We start from the raw sequence: 27,308 nt of genomic DNA, 5'->3' as shown, positions 1-27,308 counted from the left end.
TTTTCTACTGCTACGTTAGTACATTTTTTTTGTTATTTGTTCATCGACCCCGGTCAACATGGCATGACCATATACAATGGTCATAGTCCTCGCTGCCACTGCAACAAAAACTTTTCTTATGTCTCTTTAAGGCGAGACCGTCCTTATTTAGTCCTGTGAGAGATCGATTCCTGCTATGGTCTTTATATAAATTAACGTCACGTGGTGATGTGAAGAACGAATCTTTTTTTTTCAGCGGGATCAAGAAACTGAGGGAGAGTTTGAATTTGATGACATTAATGTGAAATTGAAAAAAAAAGTAATAATGAAAGTATACGACAAAATGATTAAAGAAATGATTTTGGACTTATAAATAGAAAATATATTTTTTTTAAAATTTTAGTTGCAAATTATCCGACAATTGGTCTTAGATTAGATATGATTCTTCGAGGTGGCTATTGGTCCGTTTCACTTCGATTTTTTCAGATCTATTGTGTGGTCCTTTTCTGATCTATTGGTTACATTCTCCAGTCTTTTCCTTGTCAAAAAGTCTATACCGGGTGCGTTTCAAAAGTGGCTCACCCTTATAACTTTTTTATTTTTTCAGATAAAAAAAACGAGATTTGGTATGTTTGTACATGACATAAATTAGGATTGATTGAAGAATTCAATTGTTTTCGGTCACTAAAATGACTACAACTTTTGATTTTTAAATGGAACCCTTGTAATTTTTTTGACAATGGCACCCTCGGAAAAATGACACTCTGAATAGAATGGCATCAATCATATGTCAACTTTTGACATTTTTGAGTATGGTTTATTTGGAATTGCAACATGCGATTCATAGCAACAATTTGTCTCGAAATACCAAGTGTGTGGTACCAAATTATTCGTAAAAAAACGCTTTTTCGAAATATGCTAATGAGCCACCCTCGTTCCACTTGAAAAAAAATTGAGATATGATGAAAAATACGATTTGAGCATCTTTTAACCGGCCAGGACAAGACACTAAAAACATTAGACCAGTGGTTACCAACCTTTCTCTACGTGCACCCCCCTTAATTTTTTTAACAATTTAATTTTATAAATACTCAACTGTTATAATGTATTCAATGGGCTACAAAATAATATACAATATTATGTAAAAATATACATAAAAAAATAATTATTTATATAAGAAATAATAATTTTTTTATGTTTTTTATGGACTTTTTTGGTTTGTATTCGAAAATTATATTTTGGAAACAGCTGCATACCCCCCTTGCAACAGTCTCGCGCCCCCCAGGTTGGAAACCATTGCATTAGACGATCAAATCTATTTTTTCAAGGCTTCTTGATTAAAAATTAGTGTTTTTAACACAGCCATGGCACTCTAGATTAAAATTTAAAATAAAATTTGGTTTTAAGCCAAAATGTCAAAAGTTGACATGTGATATGTCATTCAGAGTGTCAATTTCTATCGAATAAAGTAAAAAAAAATACCGAGGGTGTCATTTAAAAATCAAAAGTTGTAATTATTTCCGGTGAAACAGGAAGTGACCTAAAACCATTGAATACGTTAACATACGTAACATACCAAATCCCGTTTTTTTATCTGAAAAAATAAAAAAGTGATAAGGGTAAGCCACTTTTGAGAAGCACCCGGTATAGCAACTTGAAGACTGAATTAACCCTCCATATAGCTTTTTCTCAATGGCTTATCAATCCCTAGAATGTACAAAGAACCGCACATTTGCCAGGCTGTCGTACCGGCAGAAAATGTGTTCTGTCATTTTTCTTCAGATTGACAGAACCTGCACATAGCTTCGTCCGTCAGCTTTAGATGTCTATTCAGTTTACAATGCCCTAGCTGTTAGTAGACCCACTACAGCTTTGACTGTCTTTCTGTATTTGCTTATCAGGTCTGCAGTACATTTTGGCGAATGTTCTACTATAAACTTTATAACCTATCTCTACCGGTAATTTTCTCTACCATTCAGACTGGCTAAAATCTGTCTTCATTCCTTTGTCTAAAAACCAAATGCTAAAAATGTTCAGACTATAGACTTATCAGTCGTTATTAAACGTTGGGTTCAAACTACTTTTACACATTCTCCAAAAATGAATTAGCAACAAGTGCGAGGACGCTCCGAGTACAGAGCGATTTGGTTTCAGACGATGCATGGGAACCAGGGAAGCACTGTTTACGATGGAAACGCTTCTGCAGAGGTGCTGGGAAGTAAGAAGACCTGTATACTTATGCTTTATTGATTTTGAAAAAGCTTCCGATCGCGTCCAGCACAATAAGCTAATATCAAGTGTGCGGAACATCCAGCTATTTGACAAAAATATTATTCTGATTTCCTTTTTTATATTGGAATCAAACAGTTACTATTACCCCGAATAGTAGAGAATCTAGACCTCTTACTTCCCCTAGGAGATGCAAGACCTTGTCGTTGGTGGGGAAGCTCCTGGTCAGGTGCTGGGGGGAATCCCCTCTAGCACTTGGCTTGGTCTAAGAAGCATCTCACTCATCGTCTTGTCCCTGACTGTAGTGTCGTGGCCAGGGAATTGCACCAAGACATATAACGATACCGGGCGGGGCTACGGACAGCCTCAACCTTGGGGCACCGGGGGCACCCCATTGTATTTACCCCTTCTACATGCGGGGCTCTGTAGAAGTGGACCGACTGTCCCTAGCGACTCATGGGAACACTATGAGATCTGGTAATAATAGTAATAAAAACATCACCGGTGAAGCTGTGGGGAAACCCCCTAGCGACACTGGGAACAATAACAATGAAAGTTCCAAGGGGCCAAACCCAAAGAGAACTTCAGGAGAGGTGCTGACACTTGCGTGAGACCATCCTCCGCAAGTGGCATACAAGCTACCACCTCCTCCAAGGGTCGGGAGCCTACCTCCTACCTCTAAACCCAACAGGCGACACAAGCTACCGTTTCGTCTACCCGGCCTGGGTCGTAGCTCCTCGACTGTGAGGGACACGGGTCTCCGTAGGAAGTCCTGGGACTGTATGATGAGTTATAACTCAAGAAAGGGGGACACAATAGATCTCTAAGGTCGCAGAGATTAACCCCCCTCCCACTTATTCTAAATTCTAAATTCTAGACCTCTTAATATTAAACGGGATTTGAGACAGGGGTGCATACATATATACGTCGTTTTCGACCTTTTTTCAGAAAACGTATTTAGAGAATAAGTGGCCAAAAGGGAATTGTAATAGGAGAAGAAATAGTCAGTAGGAAGATATGGGCCTATTATAGGGTTGCCAACCGTTCTCTATTCTAGAGGATAGTCCTCTTTTTGATCTCACTCTCCTCTTTTCTCTTACGTATTGAAAAAGTTCTCTTTTTTACATACCAAACTCAAAATCTCAATAAAAATTGTCTATCGCCACAATGCTTTAAAAAATTGTTATTCTGTGTCTTTCACTACTCGCACTCGTTTGGACAGAAAAGAAAATGAAGAAATATTTATGTACAAGAAATATTTGTGGAAGCGATAAACATGTTTAACTATTTTATGTTACTTATACTGATTTGTTGAAAATAGTTTGTTTTATTTTAACAAGTTTTGAGTATAATATAAATATTTTTTAAAAAGTAAGAAGAGCCATCAATCGCATACCCTTTACATAACTTTTTGGTAAATTCTAGACATTTTCGAATTAATGTTTCGCCTGTGCCTCGAATGCGGGCGAATTTTCAAAAAAATGTTTCGCCTGTGCCTCTTTTTTACCCTCTCGTCCTCTATTTTTTATTTTGAAAGTTGGCAACCCTAGCCTATTATCCTTTCGGGTCATAGGCCTCTGAATCACATTGAAGAGCCTTGTTTGGCCAATTTATGTATCTATAACGTTACCCTTATAACTCTCGTGCTCTGACAAATGGTATTAATAACAAACTGATCAGAAAGATTGGGGCCTTGCTCTATGGGCGTCTAGGTCTAAATTAAGGATATCGTGAACAAAACACAGATTGAAATCTTAAACAGATCCAAAACACTTATTTAAGGTTTTTGGTCATATAGGTAGAAGATCAGGCAAGTCTTTGTAGTAGGAAAGAGAGAAGGAATGAAATCTGGAAGAAAATTTTTAGCGAGATAGGCCGATAGAGTTAGAGAACTTGGAGCTTGGATAAAATTATTCTTTTTTCTTATAAATATATGCCGCTTTTACTATATTTTTGTCTAAACATTATTTCATCATTATCATCATTAATGAAATGAAATATTTTCCTAATATCATAGTCCCATCTCAGGTTTGGTTTTCCTCCAGGTCTCTGAATTCCTTGTGGGTACCGTGCTGTAATTTTTTTGGTCTATCTGTTGTCCGTTCTTCTTGCCAGGTGTCCTACCTATTACCACTTGAGCGATTTGATTCTGTGGATTCTTTTACCTGGGTCTTTTGTCGTATTCACTCAATTTTTTTATGACCTTTTTTTTTGGTTATTCCCAGCATATTTCATTCCATTAAGCGTTGTGCGACCTGCAGTTTCCTTATAACGTCCGTTTTAAGTGTCCAAGTTTTGCATGCATAGGTCATAACTGGTAATACACATTGGTTGAATATTTTCTTCTTTAGATAAAATGCTATTCTAGATTTGAATATGATTGAATAAGTACTCCATGCTAACTTAATTCTTCTGTTGATTTCTGGTAGTAGAAATCCCGAGGTGTGTATTAGTTGCCCCATAATATACAGGGTCCGGCAATAGTGCGTTGGGCATCTGTAGCTCCTAGAATAAAAAACTTCAGAATTTTGTTTAAGTACAAACCTAAACTATGTACCAGGATGTATTTCAGGAAAATATTTTAACTTCTATAGTGTGGCTCAAAAAAGTGTGTGTGGACCTGGATGATTTTTTTTCAGGTTAATGGAACACTGTTAATTAAATGGAACACCCTGTATATTATTGCATTTTTGGCTTCCTTTCAGATCACTTTACATAACCCTAAGATATGAATAAATATATTTCGATAGTTTCAGAGATATTAAAAAATAAATCAAAAATATATATTTTTCAGCCCTTCTTAAAAAAATTATTAAAAATACAAAAACTGTTCTGAAATCAAAACTATATTAGTTATTTACTTTAGATGGTCTGTTCTTACTTTGCTATAAATATGGTAATCGTAAATCATACAGGATGTTTACTATTCTACGCCAAACCTTCTAAAATATAAAATATTTTTTCTTTGTTTTTTTAAATGGAACACCCTGTATATTATTTTTTTATTAGATGGAGAGTAAAAATGAACATTTTTGTATTTAGAGTATTTCAAAATTTTTAACGGTTTCGCAGATACACGCAGTATTATTTCATATGGCGCTTTCAAAGGTAAAATACGAGAAAAAATCATTAGGTGGCTTTGATAAAAATTTACTGTGGAAAATGCCATATAAAATATAAAACCGCAAACATCTGCGAAACTGTTAAAAATTTTGAAATACTCTAAATACAAAAAAATGTTCATTTTAATTCTCCGTCTATTGAGAAAATAATATACAGGGTGTTCCATTTAAAAAACCAAGAAAAATTATTTTATATTTTAGTAAGTTTGGCGTAGAATTTTGAACATCCTGTATAATTTACGATTTTCATATTTATAGCAAAGTAAGTATAGACCATCTAAAGTAAATACCTAATATAGTTTTGATTTCAGAACGTTTCTTGTATTTTTAATAAATTTTTTAAGAAGGGCTGTAAAATATATATTTTTGATTTATTTTTTAATTTCTCTGAAACTATTAAAATATGTTTATTCATATCTTAAGATTATGTAAAGTGATCCGAAAGGAAGCCAAAAATGCAATAATATACAGGGTGTTCCATTTAAAAAAATCATCAAGGTCCACTCGCACTTTTTTGAGCCACCCTATAGAAGTTAAAATATTTTCCTTAAATACATCCTGATACATAGTTTAGGTTTACACTTAAACAAAATTCTCAAGTTTTTTATTCTAGGAGCTACAGATGCCCGACGCACTATTGCCGGACCCTATATATTCTCTACTATTTCCAGTGTTGTGTTGTTTAGTAGAAATGAATTTTCTCTCTACTAGTTCGTTGTACATTACTTTAGTTTTTTTTAAATTCATTTTGACCTACTTTATGGCTGGATGTATTTAGTTCGTTAATTTGTGATTGTAGTTCTTCAGGACTATTGGCAATGGTTAAGATATTCTCCATCTATTTTCAATTCTTTGTTGGTCCAGTCCAGTTGACAGAAGATTTCTTAAAGTGTTGCTGTAAAGAGCTTTGGAGATATCGCATTTCCCTGTCACTTCTTGGTGACGAGAGTTTCTATAGGCCTGCCAATACCTTTTTTCGCTAGGGCTTCTATTATTGCCTTAGGATATATCGAGGCTAAAGCCTTCTCAAAATCTATAAACCCTATGGTTAGTTTAAAGGCTATGGTTAGATAATGGATATGACCAACATTATTTAATTATACTTATATAAAATATAAACATTCAAATTCTACTTATAATTCCTGGAAATATTTATTTACGAAAAATGTATTCTTGATATTCTCCATGTTTGTTTTTTCAAAAATACTCTTAATACAATTAAATCACTGCAACAACGTAAACAATACTTAATATAAAATCTAAGTCCTCCAATTCTCCAGATCTGTTTTTAAGAATACCGGTTAATGTTTTTGTTATCAAAAACATACTCGAGGTCCGGTCTGACATCATTTCGAACGAGGTCTAGGTTATTATTTCGGATTTAAAAATAAAGTTTGAAAGAAATTTCGACACCGAATTAACAAAGGAATGTCGGGAAGATAGTACCGAAGTACCGAGAAGGATTTGTTAGTCAAATGAGGCATTTTTTTCGATACCGAGTACTGTTATGTCGATTACGTATGTCTGGAGTGTGTGATATAAATGATCATGTCATGAATAACTTTATTTTCCTTGTAGAAATAAACTTTAGTTATTTTGATACGATGCTTGAACTTCAGCTTGTTTAGCCGAAATAACAACTTTGAATATATATATTTTTTTAATCAAATTCTCTCGAGCTGTTGATTGTTTGATCTCAAATATTTGAATCTAAAAGGTCAGGCAATAGTTGATTTTAACCAGTAGCCTATGACTTTAAACGTCAAGTGATGTAAAACAATAGATCTGGCCATGTCATATTATCACACTTTGTTCAAAAAGCAGTATGTTATCGATCAGCATTTTCAAGCCAACTTTGAGCTGTTTTCTTTTGATCATACAGTATATTGTTAATAATATCAACTATTAGATATCACTAAAGAGCGAAAATACGAGATATATTTTTATATATACACTTTTTAGCTCTTAAAAAACTCTTAAGCAGGCAGTATTTATAATACAGGAAATTCAAATAATTCGTTTTCTGACAGATGGAAATAAATTGTCTGACTGTTTGACACTTAATGTGAAGCGATAAAAATGAAGCTATAGTCTGTCCAACGAGAAGATCCTTGACAGTGATAGATGTGTCTGTCATTTTAATTTCAATGTAGTTTATTTTATTTTACAAAGAAATAAGTTGGTACAACTGGAACGCATAGCAGGAAATAGCAGGAAATTAATATATGTATTTAAAATTTGACTGACAAGTAACTTCAAAATATTGTGAAAAAAACTGTATAAAACTGAAAAATGTTATCGAGTTATTTTATTTAATAAAAACGGTATGTGTTAATACAAAACAAACAAAAACAAGACACCACATACCAAAAAATATTAAAAGAACTATTTCTTACTTTCACGCTTTATGAAACTTCCCGCATTTATGATTATATTTATCAATATAACTTATATACAAATACAAATTTGTAATATTCCGCAGGAATAAATAAAACAACATAAATAAAACAAACTATTTTATTAATAATAACACTTACCAAATTTTATACCTCACAAGTTATTAATTAACTTTAATCTTAATTTTTTTAAACCAGTACCTTTTGACATTATTTTTCTGCAGTACTAAAATCCATTATTTACCTATCGTGTGACGTCGATATTTTACAACTACTCCAGTTTTTAGTATGTGTTTAGTATGGTCCTTCTACCATATTCGAGATGCACTTATCTACGACGAGATGGTATACGAACTTTATTGATAGTAACTTTATTGGTGTACCTGTATAAGACTTTCTGCCTGGGCAGCGAGTTTTAACCATAAACTGTGCTCTGGGTTCTACAGTTAATTTTCACTCGATTTTTCCTCCACTTGACTTCAAAAGATACAAAACACACGTAATAACACGAATCAAAATGCATCATCTTCCAAAACGAAGGGTATTTGACAAAAGTTGTCACAAAATTATAACCTATAATTTAGCAAGACTTTGACAAACGTCAAAAATCTAAAGGCGAGTTCATACGCATCGGCGTCCGTTTGTCGTTTATCGTTCCGTCAAACCAATAAAATTGAAATACGATCTGTCATTTTTGAAATAAACCAATAAACTGGTTAAAAACAACAAGTGACGACGCATGACGAATTTATATTTAAACCCATCCATAGTTAACTTAAAAATTATTAGAAACTTTTTTTAGTAAAATAAATAGATTGGTATGGGACGTCATCTGCTTTTCTTCTGTCATCGTCTGTCGAAATCTTACCTGAGAAAAAAAAACAGAGTATAGATAAAATCAAGAAAAATATACGTTTTCAAACTAAATCTTAAAAAACTTAAAAACGATTTATTTTAGGTATAGGAATATGTATTCTCAAAATGTAACGAATTAAAAAACCTTTTCACTAGTGCAATAAAAAAAGTGGGTTTCCATTTGAAAAAAAAAAGATTTATGATAATTTTTTAATCGCTCAATTCCATGACAGCTACCGCCATTATTATATGACATTTGAACAATTTCATTTTTGAAATAGGTAACTACATGTCTTCTCTTTATGTCACAGTGGCTGTGGTAATTACTAAATTTCGCTTTTAGGCTATACACATTTTTTGACAGGTAGTTTTTTTCGTCCAAAAATTTTAAATATTTTTTTTTCTGAAAAACGGTTAAGTTTAACATCAATATTCATAGAATTTTACAGAGAATTTAAGTATGTAATAAAAAATGGGCCCACCCATTTAAAATAAGAAAGTTGCTGTCAACTTCCGGTATTTCCGAAAGTGCCGCCATATTGAAAATATTTTTAATCGATAGATCTCGTTGTAAAACAATGATGTGCAAAAAGTCTCCGATCTAGAAGAAACTTCGAATGCACGCTCAGCCTGGGACACCTTGTATATTTTTATTTTTTTAGCCTTCCTTAAAAAAATATTAAAAATACAAGAACTGTCCGGATATCAAAACTATATTAGGTATTTATTTTAGACGGTCTGTACTTACTTTGCTATAAATATCGGAATCTTAAATCATACAGGGTGTTTAAAATTTTACGCCAAACTTCCTAAAATATAAAATAATTTTTCTTCATTTTTTTAAAGGGAACACCCGTAACTTGGCTTAAGAACTCTTAATAAAAACCTGAGCTTAAATCTTTTTAGACTTATTTGGGGTCGAATATTTCCAGCGAAGTTTTTTCTACACACTGTATAATGTTGATAAATCGCTATGAAAATCAATCTGCTTATCCCCATAACAATAAATAATAACCGTTAATATGATGCGCAATTATTCATCCAGCCCAACCATTTTAAAACACGGCGTTGCTTCATTTAAATGCGGATGATAGTAATTTCGTTTAATGGCTATTAAAATTCTATAAATTAGTACCCGTTGTTTTGATAACCTATGTAATTGCAGTTCAACCTTTGAATTGTCCATTAAAACGATTAGACAAAACAAGAATAACATAGGTGTTTTTGACTGATACGTTTGTACAATTCGCTTATTGTTTCCATAACATTATTTAGAGCAACAAAAATGTCGAAAATCATTTGTAATAAACTATAAATAGAAATTTATGTTTACGTATTACGATCCATTGTATTGTTAGTTTGATTTTGTTTTCTGTTCTTAAAAATATTACATATTTTTATAGTTACCCTGCAGCTAAAATAAAATTAATAGACGTTTAGGTGCTCTTCAGTTTATATTATAATGCCATATTTATAGAATCTTTTTTATATTATTTTCTTCATCTCCTTCATCAGCATACGCCTCTTCAAGCTCTTTTTTTATTTTTTTTTCTAGTTATATCTTGTTCATGGCTAATTAAATCCATTTAGCTCATTTCAGAGATATTTTTTTATTGTTTTTTTATATTTTTATAATTTCCATGTTAGGATTGATCTATGCATTCTTGTCGATCTGTCACTTCTAGCTATGTTTGCATAGAATTCCCATTTTAATTCTAGTGGTTTAAGTATCACAATCTGTTACTTTCGTTTTCTGCTTTATCCATGGATTCTTTTTTCTTTCTGTGCGAGATGTTCCCTGCATCTGCATCGTTTGGTCCATGCAGTGTTGAGTCTCTTTAAGTGTGTTTATATATTCTTTGTGATTATCCATTATGGTCCCAAAGAGGAAAGTCGCTTAGATCGTAGCGGTTTATAAATATCACCCCTACAATAGCAGGATCTCGTTTAAAATTGCATTGGCGGTACTGATATAGAGAGAGTCATTCTGGCCTACTGATATAGAGAGTAGAGAGTCATTCAGTAAGATCAACAAGACTTCCAGTAACATCAGGTCTTTTTTCAAGCAGCGCGCCAGTGCTTGAAGAAATAATACATATCGAAGATTTATTGTATCTGTGTTCTAATATTTTGATAACATAAATTTGACAAATGCTTTTGTAAGGCTTGAGGAAACCTAGATTGTGAAGATGTGTACTTTCTTCCTTTTTCTCAATTTAGAGAATATTTCCTTTCATTAAACATCAACATCTAAAAAGACCGCTACGTAATTTATTTTGTTATTTTCAATGACGTTAACTACTGATGAGCAATGCAAGATGAAGACCAAGACTCTATTGGTCATGGGGTTGGTCTCGGTCTTGTAGTTAATAAGTAGTCTTGGGCTTGATCCTGCAGGGTCCAGGTTTAGACTTGATCTTGGAAGATTCTTGCAAGGCATTTCTTAATATATTTTTACTAGATGCACTTTTTACATAAAAAAAATTAAATAATAGTTATTTTTTTATACAAGACGATAAAATGGTATTTTATGAGCGATGAAATCGCGAGTGAATTAATTTCGGGAGACGACAATGCAATTTTATCGTCGTGTAAAAAACAATATTTTTTTCCATAGCGAAATTTTTCAAAAATTATTATTTCAAGAAATTTATTTCGAATAGAAAAAATATTGTGCTGGGTTGGCGTTGGTTTCTAAGTAATTTGACAAATAAGTAAAGCTGTCTCCTGTCTCTTTGGTTGTCAGTTTTGAGTCAATATTTTTTAATTCTCTTTTGTGTCGATTGCTGATTGAATTGGAGTCATAAATGGCTCAAAACGAAATAAGTAAATTACCGACAGATATTCAGGCTGAGGTGACAAATGCCATATACAAACTACTTCCATTTAAATCCCGAATAACTTAACAAAAGGAATACAAACATTTTCAAAAATGGAAGCAATTAAAAAACGTGCGAGTAGAAAGATCAAGTGAAAACATACTTTTAGCATATTTTTCTGAAAAATCAAAGAAAATGCAGACGTCCAGTTTATGGTCGTACTATTCAATGCTAAAAAGTACAATACTGGTCTAAACATTGATATTTCAAGGTTAAGGATAAGCTATACCGTTTAAATTTCCGTAGTAGTATAGTAACATCTAAACTTTCTAGATATAGCAAGCTCATCATAGCTTACTTGAAGCAGTCATGTAGCGGTTACAAACCGAAAAAGTCAAAAGTGTTAAACCCAGAAGATGTGAAATTTCTTTGCACTACTTTTTTTTGCATTTAATACTACCCTTGTGGTTAAAGTACTATTTTTGATAGATATAAGGCAATTTTAACAGTTGCTATGGAAAAGATAGTATTTTTTAATAATTTAGTGCAAATAAAACTTTAAAGAAAGACATTATTAGAATACCTATTTGTCTGATGAAATTTTTAATTTTTTAATGCATACCTATATTATAAATTATGTTATAGGTACTGAATCAGCATATAACCGATTTGGTAATTATAGAAGTGTGGTCTGGATTTAGCGTGTAAGACAGAATAATATAAATGACCGGTTGACAGACAGAGGGACAAAATCAAAAGCGGCATACAGTGTTGCCGGTTCTTACGTTTGTGGGAAAATTTGTGTAGGAAAAGAAATAAACTATTTTAAAAACCTTCATGTATACTACTAATCTATTACATTTTTAGAAAAATGAGTAACTAAGTGTGAAAAATAAGGTTCCAACCCAAGATGCAACATTTTTTATAAACGCCTACTTGTGTGATTTGAACTTCTCATGCAAAATCCATAGAAGAAATGTATCAACCCAACTTTTATCTCTTTTTAATACATTTGATTTTCCATTAAGCTGCCTACACCACTGTCTTACACGTTAAAACCCAGACTACACTTCTAAAATGACTAAATCGGTATATCACATAAAGTGAAAAAAAATGCAAGACCGCAAAAGTCTTGCATAATCGGTCTTAGTCTTGCCGAAATATTGCATTGGCCGGTCTTGGTCTTACTTTTTGTGCAAGATTAAGACCAAGGCCACTCTCGCTCATCACTAACATTGACTAAAGAGTACCTCTGTATGGCTGTTAGGAAACTAGCAGGTTTAATAGAGGAATCTTATGGTAGAGCTGTAAGTAGGCATATCAAATGCTACAAATGGATATTGGAGATATGCATTTGATCTGTAGACATAAATGTTTACACAGATGCTGCATTTAGGTGTTACAAGATAACCTGCAAACTGAACTGACAGTAGTAAGATGAGTTTTTGATATTTATTAACAAGTTAAAGCTTGATGTATTTTTTTCAAACCACTTAAATTATGGTTAAGTATGAATATGTAGAGTTTCAGATAATAATGCTCAAAAATTTAATAATATACCGGGCATTCAATTTAAAATGAAAAAGATCTTATTACATTCCTTTTAAAGAGGCAATAAGAACATTTTGAAAATAATTTGGTAAAAATATTCTAGTGCAGATATTCAAGATTTCTAACAATATTTACTCGTTGTCCATAAACTTCTAACCCACTATACATCTTGTATAGTGGGTTCACTCTGTATATTTAGCAATATTTAACGACCAACTATATAAAAGAGGATAACATAATTTAAAACAATAGTAGTAATTTAGTTCTATTATTAGTCCATAGAATAGTTTAACTAACTCCACTAGGCTATTAAAGCTGTTATAAAATTTTCAGTGTTCTGAAAATAAAGTAGTCGATTTTCTTGGTTGGGCAATCGAATTTAATCGACAGATATAGAACCTTTCGACATACAAAAGATTAACGAGCGTGTTGTGAAATGGTTGGAATGGGGTTATTTTAGTTATACACTCTAGTGAACGCGTAGATAGAGCCATGGAATAGTGGGTGTATAGTGATAATAATAAACCTGTTTACTGTTTATTTTTATTATTAATTAATAGATTATTGAAATAATCATATGCATAATTGTTATTATTTGAAAGAAAAAAATATAATGATTTAAATAGTTCACTTTTTCTATTCAGATGGGCTAGTAATATTATCGTTTTTAGAACCTGTACATTTTGTACATTTGTTGCTTTAAAAAAATCTAAAATGTCAATATTCCATGGGTATATTGATAAATAAATGAGGCCTAAATTATAGAGAGAGAGAGAGAACATTACGATTACTTTGTAAATGTAGCGAAAAACTTAACTAATACCATATGTCCTTCTCATGATCCACTTTCTTATCTCTCTAATGATAATGTAAACTTACACAGTTTCTGTTTTTCGCCCGCAGTTTTAGAAGAGCTTCGCAGTACAATTAACACCATCAAAAATAAATCCTCTTCTGGGACCGACGGTCTAACTTTAAAAATGTTTTCGAATCTGCCAGAAAGCACTCTGAATCGCCTAACAACTTTGATAAACATGTCGTTCCAAAATGGTATTTTTCCAAAATGTCTTAAGACGGCAATAATCATTCCAAAGCAAAGATGAAGCTTCTAACTATCGCCCAATTGCACTCCTTCCAACGCTATCTAAGATCATAGAAAGGTTGGTTAAAAGAAGGCTGGTATCTTTTCTGTTTAAGTACAAAATACTTACTGAATATCAATTTGGATTTCTAAGCGCAAGTCCACAATGACGCTATGTTTTCTCTCCTTAATAAAGTTTTCTCCAGCCTAAACAACCATCATTCTATAGCAACAATTTTCTGTGATTTTTCTGAGGCGTTCGATTGTGTAAATCATAAGATCCTAATTAATAAACTGCAGCACTATGGGTTCAGGGGATCATCTCTCGAATGGTTTAAGTCGTATCTGAACAACAGAAGTCAACTTGTGATGGTGGATACTACGTTGTCTTCTAGCAAGTCAATAGAATGTGGAGTACCACAAGGCTCAGTACTAGGCCCTATTTTATTTCTTCTTTTTATTAACGACATTGCTATCATAAACATCTATGTCTTTTTGCGGACGACACTAGCTTCACTTGGAGCAACAAGGACATCACGGCACTTCATAGGATTATATCAAATGACTTAATCACCATTAAATCTTGGTGCGATTCGAACCTCCTGAGTCTCAACATTTCTCAATCTTTGTCGTATAAAAACTCGTTGCAGCCTTTTGTACTTAACAACACCACCATTGACGTCGTAAAATCTGTAAAATTCTTAGGGCTTGTTGTGGACAATTCTCTGAAATGGGACATACATATCGAAGCTTTGTCGAAAAAATTGAGCTCTGCCTGTTTTGCATTAAGGTCTGTTTCTAAGGAGCTTAACTTGTCAGTGGCTAGAACTGTTTATTATGCATTTTTTGAGTCGCACCTCAGGTATGCCCTTCCATTCTGGGGTACGTGTTGTGCGACTCAATTTGACCGCATTTTCAAGCTCCAGAAGAGAGCTGTTCGATATGCACTGGGACTAAACAGCAGAACTCATTGCCGGGACTTTTTTAAAGAATTAAAAATATTGACTCCTTCTTTATTTATATTTGAATCCGTTTGCCTAATACGTAAACATGTATCAGCTTTTCAAGAAAGGCCATCTCACACTTATCCACTCAGGAACGCGGAGCAAGATCTTTATCTACCTACCCCACGCTCAGAGTTAGTTAAAAGTTCTATATTATACAACTCGAAAAAAATGCACAATCACCTGCCATTTGAAATCAAATCCATAGCATCATTTTTTTCATTTCGCAAAGCATTGAACTCTTATTTACTAGACAAGGCTTTCTACGCCGTAAATGAATTATATCTTGAAAATCGAATTTGATCTTGTAAACACTGGTCTAATGTTTGCTATTGCTATATTTACTAATGACATCGCGAAATAAATTTATTTAGAGATCATTGATATTTTACTATAAACTAGCTAAATATTTTTGAATATTATTTTTATTTTTTTTGTTCTTTGACATTGTAAACATTTATAAATGTTTATTTTAAACAATAAGACTGACAATATTATTTGTATAATGTTTTGTATTATCTTTTGTTTGTTTGTTTCTGTACCTTGTTTTTTTTACCTTGTTTGTTTGTTTACCTTTGCCTACAAATTGAAAAAATTTTTGACAATAAAGGCATTTATTTATTTTATTAATAAGAAAATGTATTTTCACAAAAACTTGAAAATGGTATAGTACAATTTGATAGACATTTAAATTCTGCATCTGATTGTCCTAAAATATACAAGGTATTACATTTAAATTAAACAAGTTATTGCCGCTTAAAGCTAGAAATTATTTAAAATAAATTTATGAACACTCTGTATGAGGTAGTATTATTTTTATTATTGCAACACAATAACTGATCAGTAAATAAACTTCAGTAAATATTTAGTGTTTAAAACTTTGATAGCCTTGAAGATGAAGCCTTAAAATTTTTTACTTCAATTTCATAAAATTGAAAATATTTCAAAAACGGTAAGGTTTAAGTCTGATAAACCTTAATCTAATTTTGATATTTTTTATTTATTTGGTACACTCTGTATCTTGTAAAAATATTTTTAAATTGTAGTTCCAATAGTCCTTCAACTAATCCAAAAATTACAATTTGTAATCTAATCGTTTAGCTACAATAATCTATATACTATATGGTATATACATATACGTTTGCAATTAAATTATATGTATATATATTTCAATGTCATATATATTTATTTTAATACAAAAAACAGTTATTTAAAAAAGTAAATATCAATGTATATGCTTATTTCTGAGTTTATAGGTAAATATTTTTTCTGTATCCTAATTATACTATTTTATGTTTGGTTTATTCATAAAAGTGTTTTTAAAATTAAATATTACAGAATAATAATTCTATAGACAGGGTGTTCCAGAAATAAATGCAAGTATTTTAACTGGTAGTATAGTTCAACCCCAGAAACACGCCTATGAGGTTTTTTTCGTGAATTTTTTTTTTGAAAATTTGAAATTTTTTGTTAATTATTAGATTAAATCTACAAGAAAGAAAATCCAGAAAAGATCCAGTGGTTCGCAAAATTTTAGAAAACATTTTTTTTTTGAAATTTTCAAAGTAAAATAACTCCGTTATTTTGAACTTATTTAAAAAACAATAAAGAAAAAATATGTTTCTTTTATCGAGATCCACCACCCCTTAAAATGCTTGCACTTATTTTTGGGACACCCTGTATATATAAGAGCGACATTAAAATTCGTCAATAACATTAACTTCTTAACGTTCTTTCAAAGAGCTTATTTTCTAGTTCATTATAACATCTTTAGTAATGGTTTTTGTTACATCTAATAACTTTAGATATGCCATTAGTATTAATAATTGAAATCTTCTAACAGAATTCTGTTTGCTGGGATTATTTGATTTTTGTATTGTATTGGATATTTAACAGTTCAAATAATCTTTAGAGGATAAGTACAGGGACGCGCCGTCCATATGGGCAAGGTCGTGCGGCGCACGAGGGCGCCAAAGCCCTAAAGGCGCCTGCGGTCACCTGACTATAAAAAATAATAAAAGCATTTTTTGGAACTTATCAACAAATTAACATAAAATGTAAGTAATACTTTTATCTATGAACGCCAGTGGTGAAAATATATTATCCACCAATGCCGAGCGCCGCGCCGCTGGTCATTGGAAATTTTGGCTTAGTATTAAGGTGCGTATCGACTGCCCGCGGCTACCTCGCAAGCCATGTTCGCCCGCGGCAAACCAATTATCTGCCTCGCGAGCCAAATTTCTGGCATTCATTTTGTAGTGTGCGGCGGCCTCGCAAGGCAACCGATCCAGCCTTTCGCGCAGTTGTTCGTAAACTGCCACCATGGACATCCGTGCAAGAGCAGCAGCTGCTTTCATTGTAATTCATCACATCATTAAAAAAACGAAACGAAAGGTGCGTATTAGTGGATGAAGAAAATGTATAGTAATAGGATGCAGTATGGTATTAGTAGACTTATGGACGATATGCGATATGAAGCCATTGATGAAACAATAAAAAAATTCACAAGGATGTCAACCAGAGATTTTGCGCAGTTAAAAATATTAATTGAGCCATACGTGAAGAAAATGGACACCATATGGACACTAACTTCCGAGAGGTGATTCCAGTTAGTGAAAGATTAGCTTTGAGGTTTCTAGCCACAGGAGACTCATATACTAGCTTGCAATACCTTTTTCGAGTGTCAAAACAATCAATTTCAAGAATCATTCCAGAAGTTTGCGACGCATTATGCGAAGCTCTGAAGTATTATATCATTCCATGCATTTTGCCTCAGCAACTTGTTATGGTAGTGTGGATATTTGCTGTTCCAGAGTAATTCTCTAGCACCATATAATTGAATTAGAAGTCGGCACTTTTCATTATCCATGGTTAAAACTGCGAAAACACTGCACGCGCCACTGTCTGTTGTGGAATATACAAATTTTGTTTTGTCTCAGTATCCATTAAGCGCGGCTGCCGCGCGAGCCGATGTTCGAGGGTTTGCCGTGGGTGGTCGATACACACCTTTATAATATTGGAGAAAGGCGCCTACCCTTATTTCGCACGACGGCGCCGAAAATACTTGGCGCGTCCCTGGATAAGTAGAGGATAATAGTTCAAATATCTTTTTTCGGGGTTTCAATAATATTGTTTGATTTTAACCTTTACACCTTTAAAATATTTTATTCTGCAAAATGCCAGTAAATATTGATAATAATATGGCCTTGACTGTTGCTATATTATTGCTATATTACCACAAATAATCTTCAATTTATTTACCTAAATAAGGACGTAAAGATTCTTTTGGATATCTAACTCAAAACACTATATCTACAATCAATATTTTACTTTACGTTCAATAATTTTATTAAGATAGTTCTATGAGTTATGGTGGCTTTGAATCAGTACAATTATTAATTGAGGTCTATAGAATCTTATCTAAGGTTTTTTTTTTATATTCTATTTATTTATTTGTTGTTGTAATCAACAATCAAATTAAAATAAAGATGTCAACACAATTTGGGCCCTATAATACCATTTTCATATGATATGAATCAATTAAGATCTATATCAATTTGTTGGTTCACTTGACAAACATGTTTCGGTTTTCAACAGCTGTTTCCAATAGTGAGCAACAAGTGTATTGCTTTGATGTTTACCAGCAAGAAGGAAAACATGATTCCGAACATTTATTTTTTTTATTAACAATTTGGGAAAATTAAAACCTAAAGTGTTGACTACACAAAACTTAGCAAATTTTCTGTGGTAGAGACTTAAGCTTTATCTATATCATTATTAAATGGTAAATATATCTCTGCCTGTAAGTTAAAATAATATAATAAGGAGCTCGTGCAAATAAATTTGCTTTATTGGCCACCGTATTGTCCCGATTTAAATCACGCAGAAAATCAATGTGCATTAAATTGGAGCGTCGTCGTCGCGAACAAAGGTGCAGTGGCTATGTAGAATCTGTTATGGCTCCTCTATTTAAAGGCTCGTTAGAGATTAAGGTCAAGGCTGTGCAGAATGCTTTCTAAAGGGCGATACGACGTCGTCGATATGGGAAAGGAAATAGGTCTTTCGTTGTGCCGTGACGTAAAAGAAATAGAGAAGGTAGAGTGTGGATTGGGCATAAAATTGGTCTAAAAATGTGTTAGGTCATTGATATTTTAGTTGTTATACCGTATGATCGAAAAAAAGGCAAACTGGGGAATGACAATCGATGATAATTTTGGCGAGGAAAGTCTCTAGACGTCATTAACTAAAAATTGGCAGAAAACTTGTTAAAAATTAACACTAATTTATAGAAAATAAACAAAATATATTTTCTTTTTTCTCCATAAATTAGTGTTATTTTTTTAACAAGTTTTCTGTCAATTTTTAATAATATATATTTTGTTTATAATTTTAAGTGTTGTACATATTTGTCTATATTCTTTTGGTTGTGTATATTTATACATATTACTTTTATTGTACCATGTGTGTGTGCCCTACGGTAAATAAATAAAAAATTTATAGAAAGTTTAGAAAAGGATAGAAGATAGATCATTTTTACTAAATATAAAAATAAATTACAACCTTCAAAAATCCAACTGGCCGTTAGCACCCCTAATAATAAAGAGTAGGGGCCAAGTAAAAAATTACGTCTATGGCTCGACCTCGCCGAAATTATCATCATGATCGTCATTCCTCTGGGACGTCGTTTTTTTCTTGGATCGCATTGTAGAATTTTTAGAGAATTTTCTATCTTTTAAAATATATGCCGGATGTACTATCATAACACAAACTAAACTAACACCGGATACTAATCATTACACAAACCGCCATTTGAGTCCGTTATATGTATATTGAATACATTTGAAATTTGTGTTATATTACAAAAAAAATCTTTTTAGAAAATATATTGGAAAATTTTTACTTTTTCTTTACTAAAAATAAATTTTGAAAAATAATACCTTCTGGTTTATAACAGTTTAGGCAAAAAACTGTAATAGAAAAATACTAATAGAAATATAATTACTTAGGCACTTTATTTCATTTTATCACCTGTATTATAGGGAGCAATAAAAGGGTTTTAATAAAGACTATAGCCATTAACCTTTTTGTAACTAAAAGTATAGTAGATACGTGATGATATACTATAAAGCTGGTCATAAAATTACATTTGCAATATAATATTGCTTTTTATGGGTGTCTGTTGCTAATTTCTTCTTATAATTAAAACAGGGAGCAATCAATAATGATTTAAATTGTTGACTATTCTGATTTTGCTCTTTTAGTTGGCAACAAGTTTAAATATTTTCATTATTACATTATAAAAAACAAAAACAAAGTTTTACCATATTTTTATAAATTTAAATAGCCCATATATGTATACCGGGTGCGTCTCAAAAGTGGCTGACCCCAAAGTGGCTAACTTTTTTAATTTTTCAGATAAAAAAACTAGATTTGGTATGTTAGTATATGACATAAATTTGGATTGATTGACGTATTCAATTGTTTTTGGTCACTTCCTGTTTAACTGGAAATGACTGCAACTTTTGATTTTTAAATGATACCCTCGGTATATTTCTACTTTATTCGATAGAAAATGAGAGTCAACTCTGGATATTTTCGTTTAAAAAAATCGTATTTGTGCCATGTTTATGTTAAAAACACTAATTTTTAATCAAGGAGCGTTGGAAAAATAGTTTTGATTGTCTAATGTTTTTCGTTTTTCGTAAAATATGCCCAAATCGCATTTTTAATCATATCTCAAATTTTTCAAATGAAACAAGGTGGGCTCATTAGCATATTTGGAAAAAACATTTTTTACGAATAATTTGGTACCAAACACTTGATATTTCGAGTAGGATATGTTAGAATTTCAAATAAACCATATGCGAAAATGTCAAAAGTTGACATGTGATATGTCATTCTTTTCGGAGTGTCATTTTCTATCAAATAAAGTAAAAAATACCGAGCGTGTCATTTAAAACATAACTTGTAGTTATTTCCGGTGAAACAGGAAGTGACCGAAAACAATTGAATAGGTACGTCAATCAACCCTAATTTTTGTCATATAGTATCATATCAAATCTCGTTTTTTTATCTGAAAAAATAAAATGTTATAGGAGTGAACCACTTTTCAGAGGCACCCGGTATAGTCAATTATACTACCTACACATTTTTTATAATTTTTTTCGTAATTATTCTGACATAATTAAGTTACCATAGTTATAAACAAAACTACGCTTGAATACCAGATAAAACAAAACGTTTTTACTGCACCATAAATTACCTGCTTAACTTGCGCAAGAAAAACTAGCCATAATAAAAACAATAAACTCGGAATGTCCAGATTGAAGGCTGAAAATAAATTAGCAGTGGGTGTTTTATTACCCAGAAAACAAAATCTCAAAATCAGGTTTTTATATCTTCGTAGTAAAGCCTTTCAGGCTTTGGTATTGTTTTTTATGTTTAGTTAAATATGAAATTGTGTTCGGTGAGTGCGTTAATACATTTATTTTTTAATTTTTAGATAAAGGAATATGGGCGAAAATAAATTTCTGTTGAGGAGATGTTGCTGTTGTGGTTCTTTGAGGACAGGGACTCTTGTAGCAGGAATAGGGGCTATTGTAAGTATGAATATAATTCCCCCCATTTTTTTTTCATTATATTTTACAATTTTGGAAAATAAAATTTAAATAATTTTTTGTAATTTTTGAAACAGCACATGTTAGTATTTTAACTTTTTTTAACTAATTTGATATTAATGTTACTGAAGTAGGTCATTATCTCAGAAAAATATAGCAAAATATAATATATTTAGCTCTTTTACCTAAAGGGCGAAACTGAATAGTATATTTGTTACAGTGTCATATACAGGGTCCCTTATATGTATGGGAACGGTCTATTATTAGACAAAATATTAGAGGTACCGCAAAAAGTAAAATATAAATTTATAGGGTTTTTAAATATCTATTAGCGGGTAATAAATTTAAGGATACAGGGTCGGTCATAAAACCGTGGCACATCAAAGTTGCATTTTTTAAATGGAATTTCTTATTGCCATACATATTTCGGTTCTTCCTTCAATTCTAAGCAAAAATCGAGTACACACAATGTTCCTCAAACCAACCGTTTCCCAGTTATTAACTTTTGAAAATATCACTTAAACAATTTGATTTAATTAATTTTGATAGGTTCAGTTTGATTTAAGGATGCCATTTTGCGGAAACTGTGATACTTAATAATATTTGACATTAGTTTTCAAGTTAGCATTTATAGATGTCTAAAATGAGATTATATCAAGTCTGGAAATTACAAAATTTTCGTTTAACATTTCAAAATCAAAATTTGATAATTCGGAAATTGTTGAATTTACGTACCTACATAGCTACGTACCTTACGTAGCTACCTACCTAGCGGGTATATTCTGTGATACTGCCAATGAGGCTGGCAAGTATTTTTTGTTATGTTTTCCCATTCTTCTTCAAGGACCTAGAGAATATTCGTAATTTTAGCCATCTTTAACTAGATCAATGACTTTTGTACAATCTTCGACACTAAAACCATATTCAAACTCTTCGATTAATCCTGTATAATAAGTAAGTTTATAATAAACTGAGTTTACGAATTAAAATTGATATATTTATACAGGGTGGTCCGAACAGTATTCCGGAAACTTTGGCAGCATATTCTTCAGATAAAAATAAATAAAAAAGTTCTTATAAATGTATGTCCTAAAATGCTTAGTTTCGGAGATATAGGGTGAAGAAGTTTCATTTTCATTTCGATTTTTTCCAAATAATTTCTGAAGTAACGTCAATATTCAGATGAAAATTGGTGTCTGGGAGTTTTATGACATGGCAAATTTGATTTTGAAGTCAATATGGGTCCTACTTGTAGGGAGCGCTACCTGCATACTTTTTAACTGTTTTGAAGAGTAATACATTTTCGTCCGTATCTGTATAAAAATATTGGGTGAAAAGATATACATTTCCGTGACTTTCTACGTAAAAAATGTATCTTGGTGAAAATCGCTACGATCAACCGTTCTCAAAATATGGAAATAATCAATACATGTGATTATTGACAAAAAATAAACACGTTGAGTAGATAGTTATTTGACTGAAATAATAAATTCAGGAAATTTTCATTTTTTCAAAATTAATCATAAATTTTTCTTCGAAGAAATGATGACCAAACAGTTTCTGTTGAACTTTTGGCACAAAAACATTTCAAATTTATGATTTCAATCTGATAATTATTTAGTCAATATGTTTAATTTGTCAATGATGACAGGTATTGATATTTTCGATTCCAAATATCTCAAGAACCATTACTCGTAGCGATTTTTACCAAGAGATCTTTTTTGCGTAAAAAACGTCGTAAATGTATATTTTTTTACAAAGTAATTTTATACAGGTACGAACGAAAAGTTACTCTTCAAACCAGTTAAAAATATGCAGGTGGCGCCCTCTACATGTAGGCGTCATATTGACATCAAAATCAAATTTTTCTTGCCAAAAAACTCCCAATTTTCATCCTAATATTGGCGTTACTTCAGAAATGATTTGGAAAAAATTGAAATAAAAATGAAACTTCTACACCCTGTATCTCCGAAACAAAGTATTTTAGGACATACATATATATACGAAGTTCTTTTACTTACTTTTATATGCAGAATATGCTGCCAAAGTTTCCGGAATACAGTTCGGACCACCCTGTATACAGTTTCTTAATAAAATTAAGGACATAGAACTAAAAATAAAAATATAACCCTTTAACTTTGGCGAACATTTTTTCCGTTGCTTGTTTTTTGCATCTGAGTGTAGATTATCTCTCTTATTCTTATTATCAAAATGGAAATTAAACCGTAAGCAACAATTGAGAAATAAATAAATAAGGATAGCCTGGAATATCTAAAAACTTTTTTACTTTCTGTGTGTTTTTTTATAAAACTTACCCAATTGAAATTAAAAATGAAATATAAATCATTAGTGTTTTCTGCAATTTCTTTTGAAACACCATGTATAACCATTAAATTTAATTAATTTACAAATTGATGTGTTGATTTTGTTTCAGATCTTGTCAATATTCACCATAATAATCATTGTCCTAAATATGCTAGGAATCATCAATGTCCAACTTAGAATGATAGTTCTAGATTCATTTCTTTCAGAATTTGTCAGTAAGTAAAAAAATACACACAACCAAACTTATATGGAATCACTCTTTATTTCTGACTAAATTTCTTGCAAGGATAAAAAATGCTATATAACTTTAAGATAAGGGTTTTTGTTGTAAATAAACATGATAATAAAGAATAAAGGACTGCCGTGATTTATTTTCTTTTGAATTTTGTATTCAGTAGTAAAATCAGGATTTTCCGGTAATTTTCATTTGATTTAAAAAAAGTAAAAAATGCCTTATGTTGGGTTAACAGATGTATAGAGGGGAAAAATTATTGCCCTCACCGAACAAGGAATGCTCTAAAGAGACGTAGAGATAGTGGGCGTTACCCAGAGTGTTGTATCGAAAACATATGCAAGGTACTTGGAATTAGCAACACACAAGGATAGGCCCAGACAAAGTCGTCAAAGAGTCACAACTGAACAACAAGACCGCCTTGTGTGCCAAATTGCTAGAATAAATCCCAATGTTTCTCATCCAGAGCGACAAAGACAACTTCTGGCAGCTAGAGGTGTGAACGTTTCAGTTGAAACAATAAGAAAAATGCTTCGTGCTCGAGGGTTTTACAGTAGGAGAGAGTTACGGATCTCACAGTTATCTCGGTAAAATAAAACTGACCGGCTAAATTGATGCCTTTTTTTGAACATAAAAACTAGACAACTGAGAATTGACAAAATGTTCTGTTTTCCGATGAGACCAGAATTGGCCTAAGATCAGATAACCATCGAATTCGGGTTCTCAGAGCTCCAGGAAGACGAGCGAGACTTCAGGCTGCTAAATATGTACCAAGATGTAAAGGAGGAACTGTAATGTTCTGGGGAGGTATTATACTGGGAGCAAAAACTCCATTGTTACCACTTCAACAAACTTTAACAGGTCGGAGATATATTGATTTGGTGCAAGAACCAATCGTTAGTCTTTGGAGAGCTGCAATTGGGGATAATTTTAACCTTTTGTACGATTGTGCACCTCCCCATACCAGCCGATTGACTAGAAAATTGAAATCAAAGTGAAATCGAAATTGAAAACTTGAAATCGAAGGTGTCATAGTTTTGGACTGGCCTGCATGTTCACCAGATCTAAACCCTATCGAACATTTGTGGGACTAGCTCAAAAGAAGGGTTAGAGCTCGTCGAAACAACCCAGGAAATCTTGCACAGCTTATTGATGCAGCATTAGCAGAATGGGAAAACATACCACAAGACAACATTGATAATTTAATAAGAAGCATGCCAGCGCAGATAGAAGCTTGTATAAGGGAGGCAACAAGAAATATTACAATTATCAATTTTCTTTTTGTTTTTGCTTTTTGGCCATTAAAAATTTAAATTTTAATTTCGTTTTAGAAAACAAAAAAATACCATTTTGTTTATTTTGGGAACTGATTATTTGTTTTTATTGCTATATGGATTATTAAGTAAGGACTGAGTTTTATTCATAAACACAAAATTTTCATACGTCTAAAAAATTATGAAAAATAATAGTTGATTCCATATAAGTTTGGTTGTGTGTATATTTCTAGGTAGGTTCTAAATGAAAATTAATGCTCTTTATATTTTTTCAGTTCAGATAATACTAATAGTTAACCTTTGCGTGACCATAATCCTTTCAATACTTTTGATAGTGGGCACAATCAAGGTGTGTATTTTCCTGTACAAAAATAAATCGATACCTGATTTATATCTTTTTCGTAATGTATTTTTTAGAGGAACTTTTACCTGATGATGCCATGGGTTCTTCTGGGAGGAATGCTGATTATTGGTCTTTTGGTCTCTGTTATTATTACAGCCATCAACTTCTACACGAATGACGATAACCTTAATGGAACGTTATGGTTAATTTTAGGACTTATAGCTTTCTGTAAGTATAACATAAAACTAAATTTCCAAAGAGATAATTATAATAAAAAAAAGAAAGGATGTACCATACGATCGAAAAAAACGGCGTCAACGACGATCGATGAAAATTTTGGCGAGGTGGATACCTGGACGTAATTTACTTCGCCCGTACTCTTCTTTGACGGTTGTATCTTACTTTTATATTGAGTAATAATGATTTTTTACTCAATATAAAATATTTACTCAAAAAAAACATAAATTATTATATCTAGTATTGAAAAAATTATTAATCAATATGCAATTTCTACAAAATAGGCTCAAATCTTCGTTATTTTAAATTAAAATCTGTCTATATGTTGAAATATACAGGGTCGCTGATATGTATGGAAACGGTCGATTATTAGGTAAAATATACGATGTACTGCAAAAAGTTAAATATAAAAGTTATAGGGTTTTTAAATGTCTATTGGCGAGAAATAAACTGAAGTACACAGGGTTGGTAATAAAATCGTGGCACATCAAAGTTTCATTTTTTTATAGGGAACACCCTGTATATTATTGTATATTTCAATTCTTTCTTCAATTTTAAGCAAGCATTGAGATACAAACAATGTACCTCAAACCAATCGTTTCCGAGTTTTTGACTTGAAAATATCACTTACACTCTATCAGCATTAACATTTTCATTCATTTAGTTTCATTTAACAATGCCATTCTGCAGAAACTGTGATACTGAATAATATTTGACATTAGTTGTCAAGTTAGCATTTATAGATGTATAAAACGAGATTAAATCGAACCTGGAAATTATAAAATTTTCTTTTAACATTTCAAACTCAAAACTTCATAACCCGGAAATGGTTGATTTTGAAGATTATTGCTTAAAATTGAAGAAAGAATTCAAATATCCAATAATATACAGGGGGTTGCATTTAAAAAAAAATAAATATTGATGAGTCACAACTTTATGACCGACCTTGTATACTTAAAGTCACTACTACTACTAGCTAATAGGCATTTAAAAATCCTATAACTTTTTTATTTAACTTTTTGCGGTACCTTGTATATTTTACCTAATAATCGACCGTTTCCATACATACCAGCGATTCTGTAGAGGAGACCGAGGAAATGTTAATGTAAATTTGGGTAACAGAATTCTTTAATTCTGGTAACAGAAAGTCGACTTAAACGTCACAAGTCATTTTGTTTCAACACCCCTCATACCGAGGTAAGCTGAAACAGGAGTCGAGATGAGTTGAAACAGACAATTTTTGG

At 32.0% G+C, this 27,308-nt stretch overlaps 1 protein-coding gene across 1 annotated transcript in view; it reads left to right on the top strand.

Annotated features, from left to right (window-relative positions):
- The window catches only part of LOC115879134, a 58,851-nt gene that overhangs the window by 27,363 nt on the left and 4,180 nt on the right, over positions 1-27,308 (top strand). The window contains exons 2-5 of the mRNA XM_030895798.1: positions 21,539-21,635; positions 24,088-24,193; positions 25,760-25,833; positions 25,902-26,055. Coding sequence (XP_030751658.1) covers positions 21,549-21,635; positions 24,088-24,193; positions 25,760-25,833; positions 25,902-26,055 — 421 coding nt within the window. The 5' untranslated portion in view covers positions 21,539-21,548. The remainder of the gene's footprint in view (positions 1-21,538; positions 21,636-24,087; positions 24,194-25,759; positions 25,834-25,901; positions 26,056-27,308) is intronic.

The sequence above is a fragment of the Sitophilus oryzae genome, unplaced genomic scaffold (assembly GCF_002938485.1).
Source record: "Sitophilus oryzae breed Bouriz unplaced genomic scaffold, Soryzae_2.0 scaffold_1576_pilon_pilon, whole genome shotgun sequence".
In the NCBI taxonomy this organism is placed as follows: Eukaryota; Metazoa; Arthropoda; class Insecta; order Coleoptera; family Curculionidae; genus Sitophilus; species Sitophilus oryzae.
Note: the sequence above shows the minus strand (reverse complement) of the source record. Positions and strands in the feature narration are given on the sequence as shown.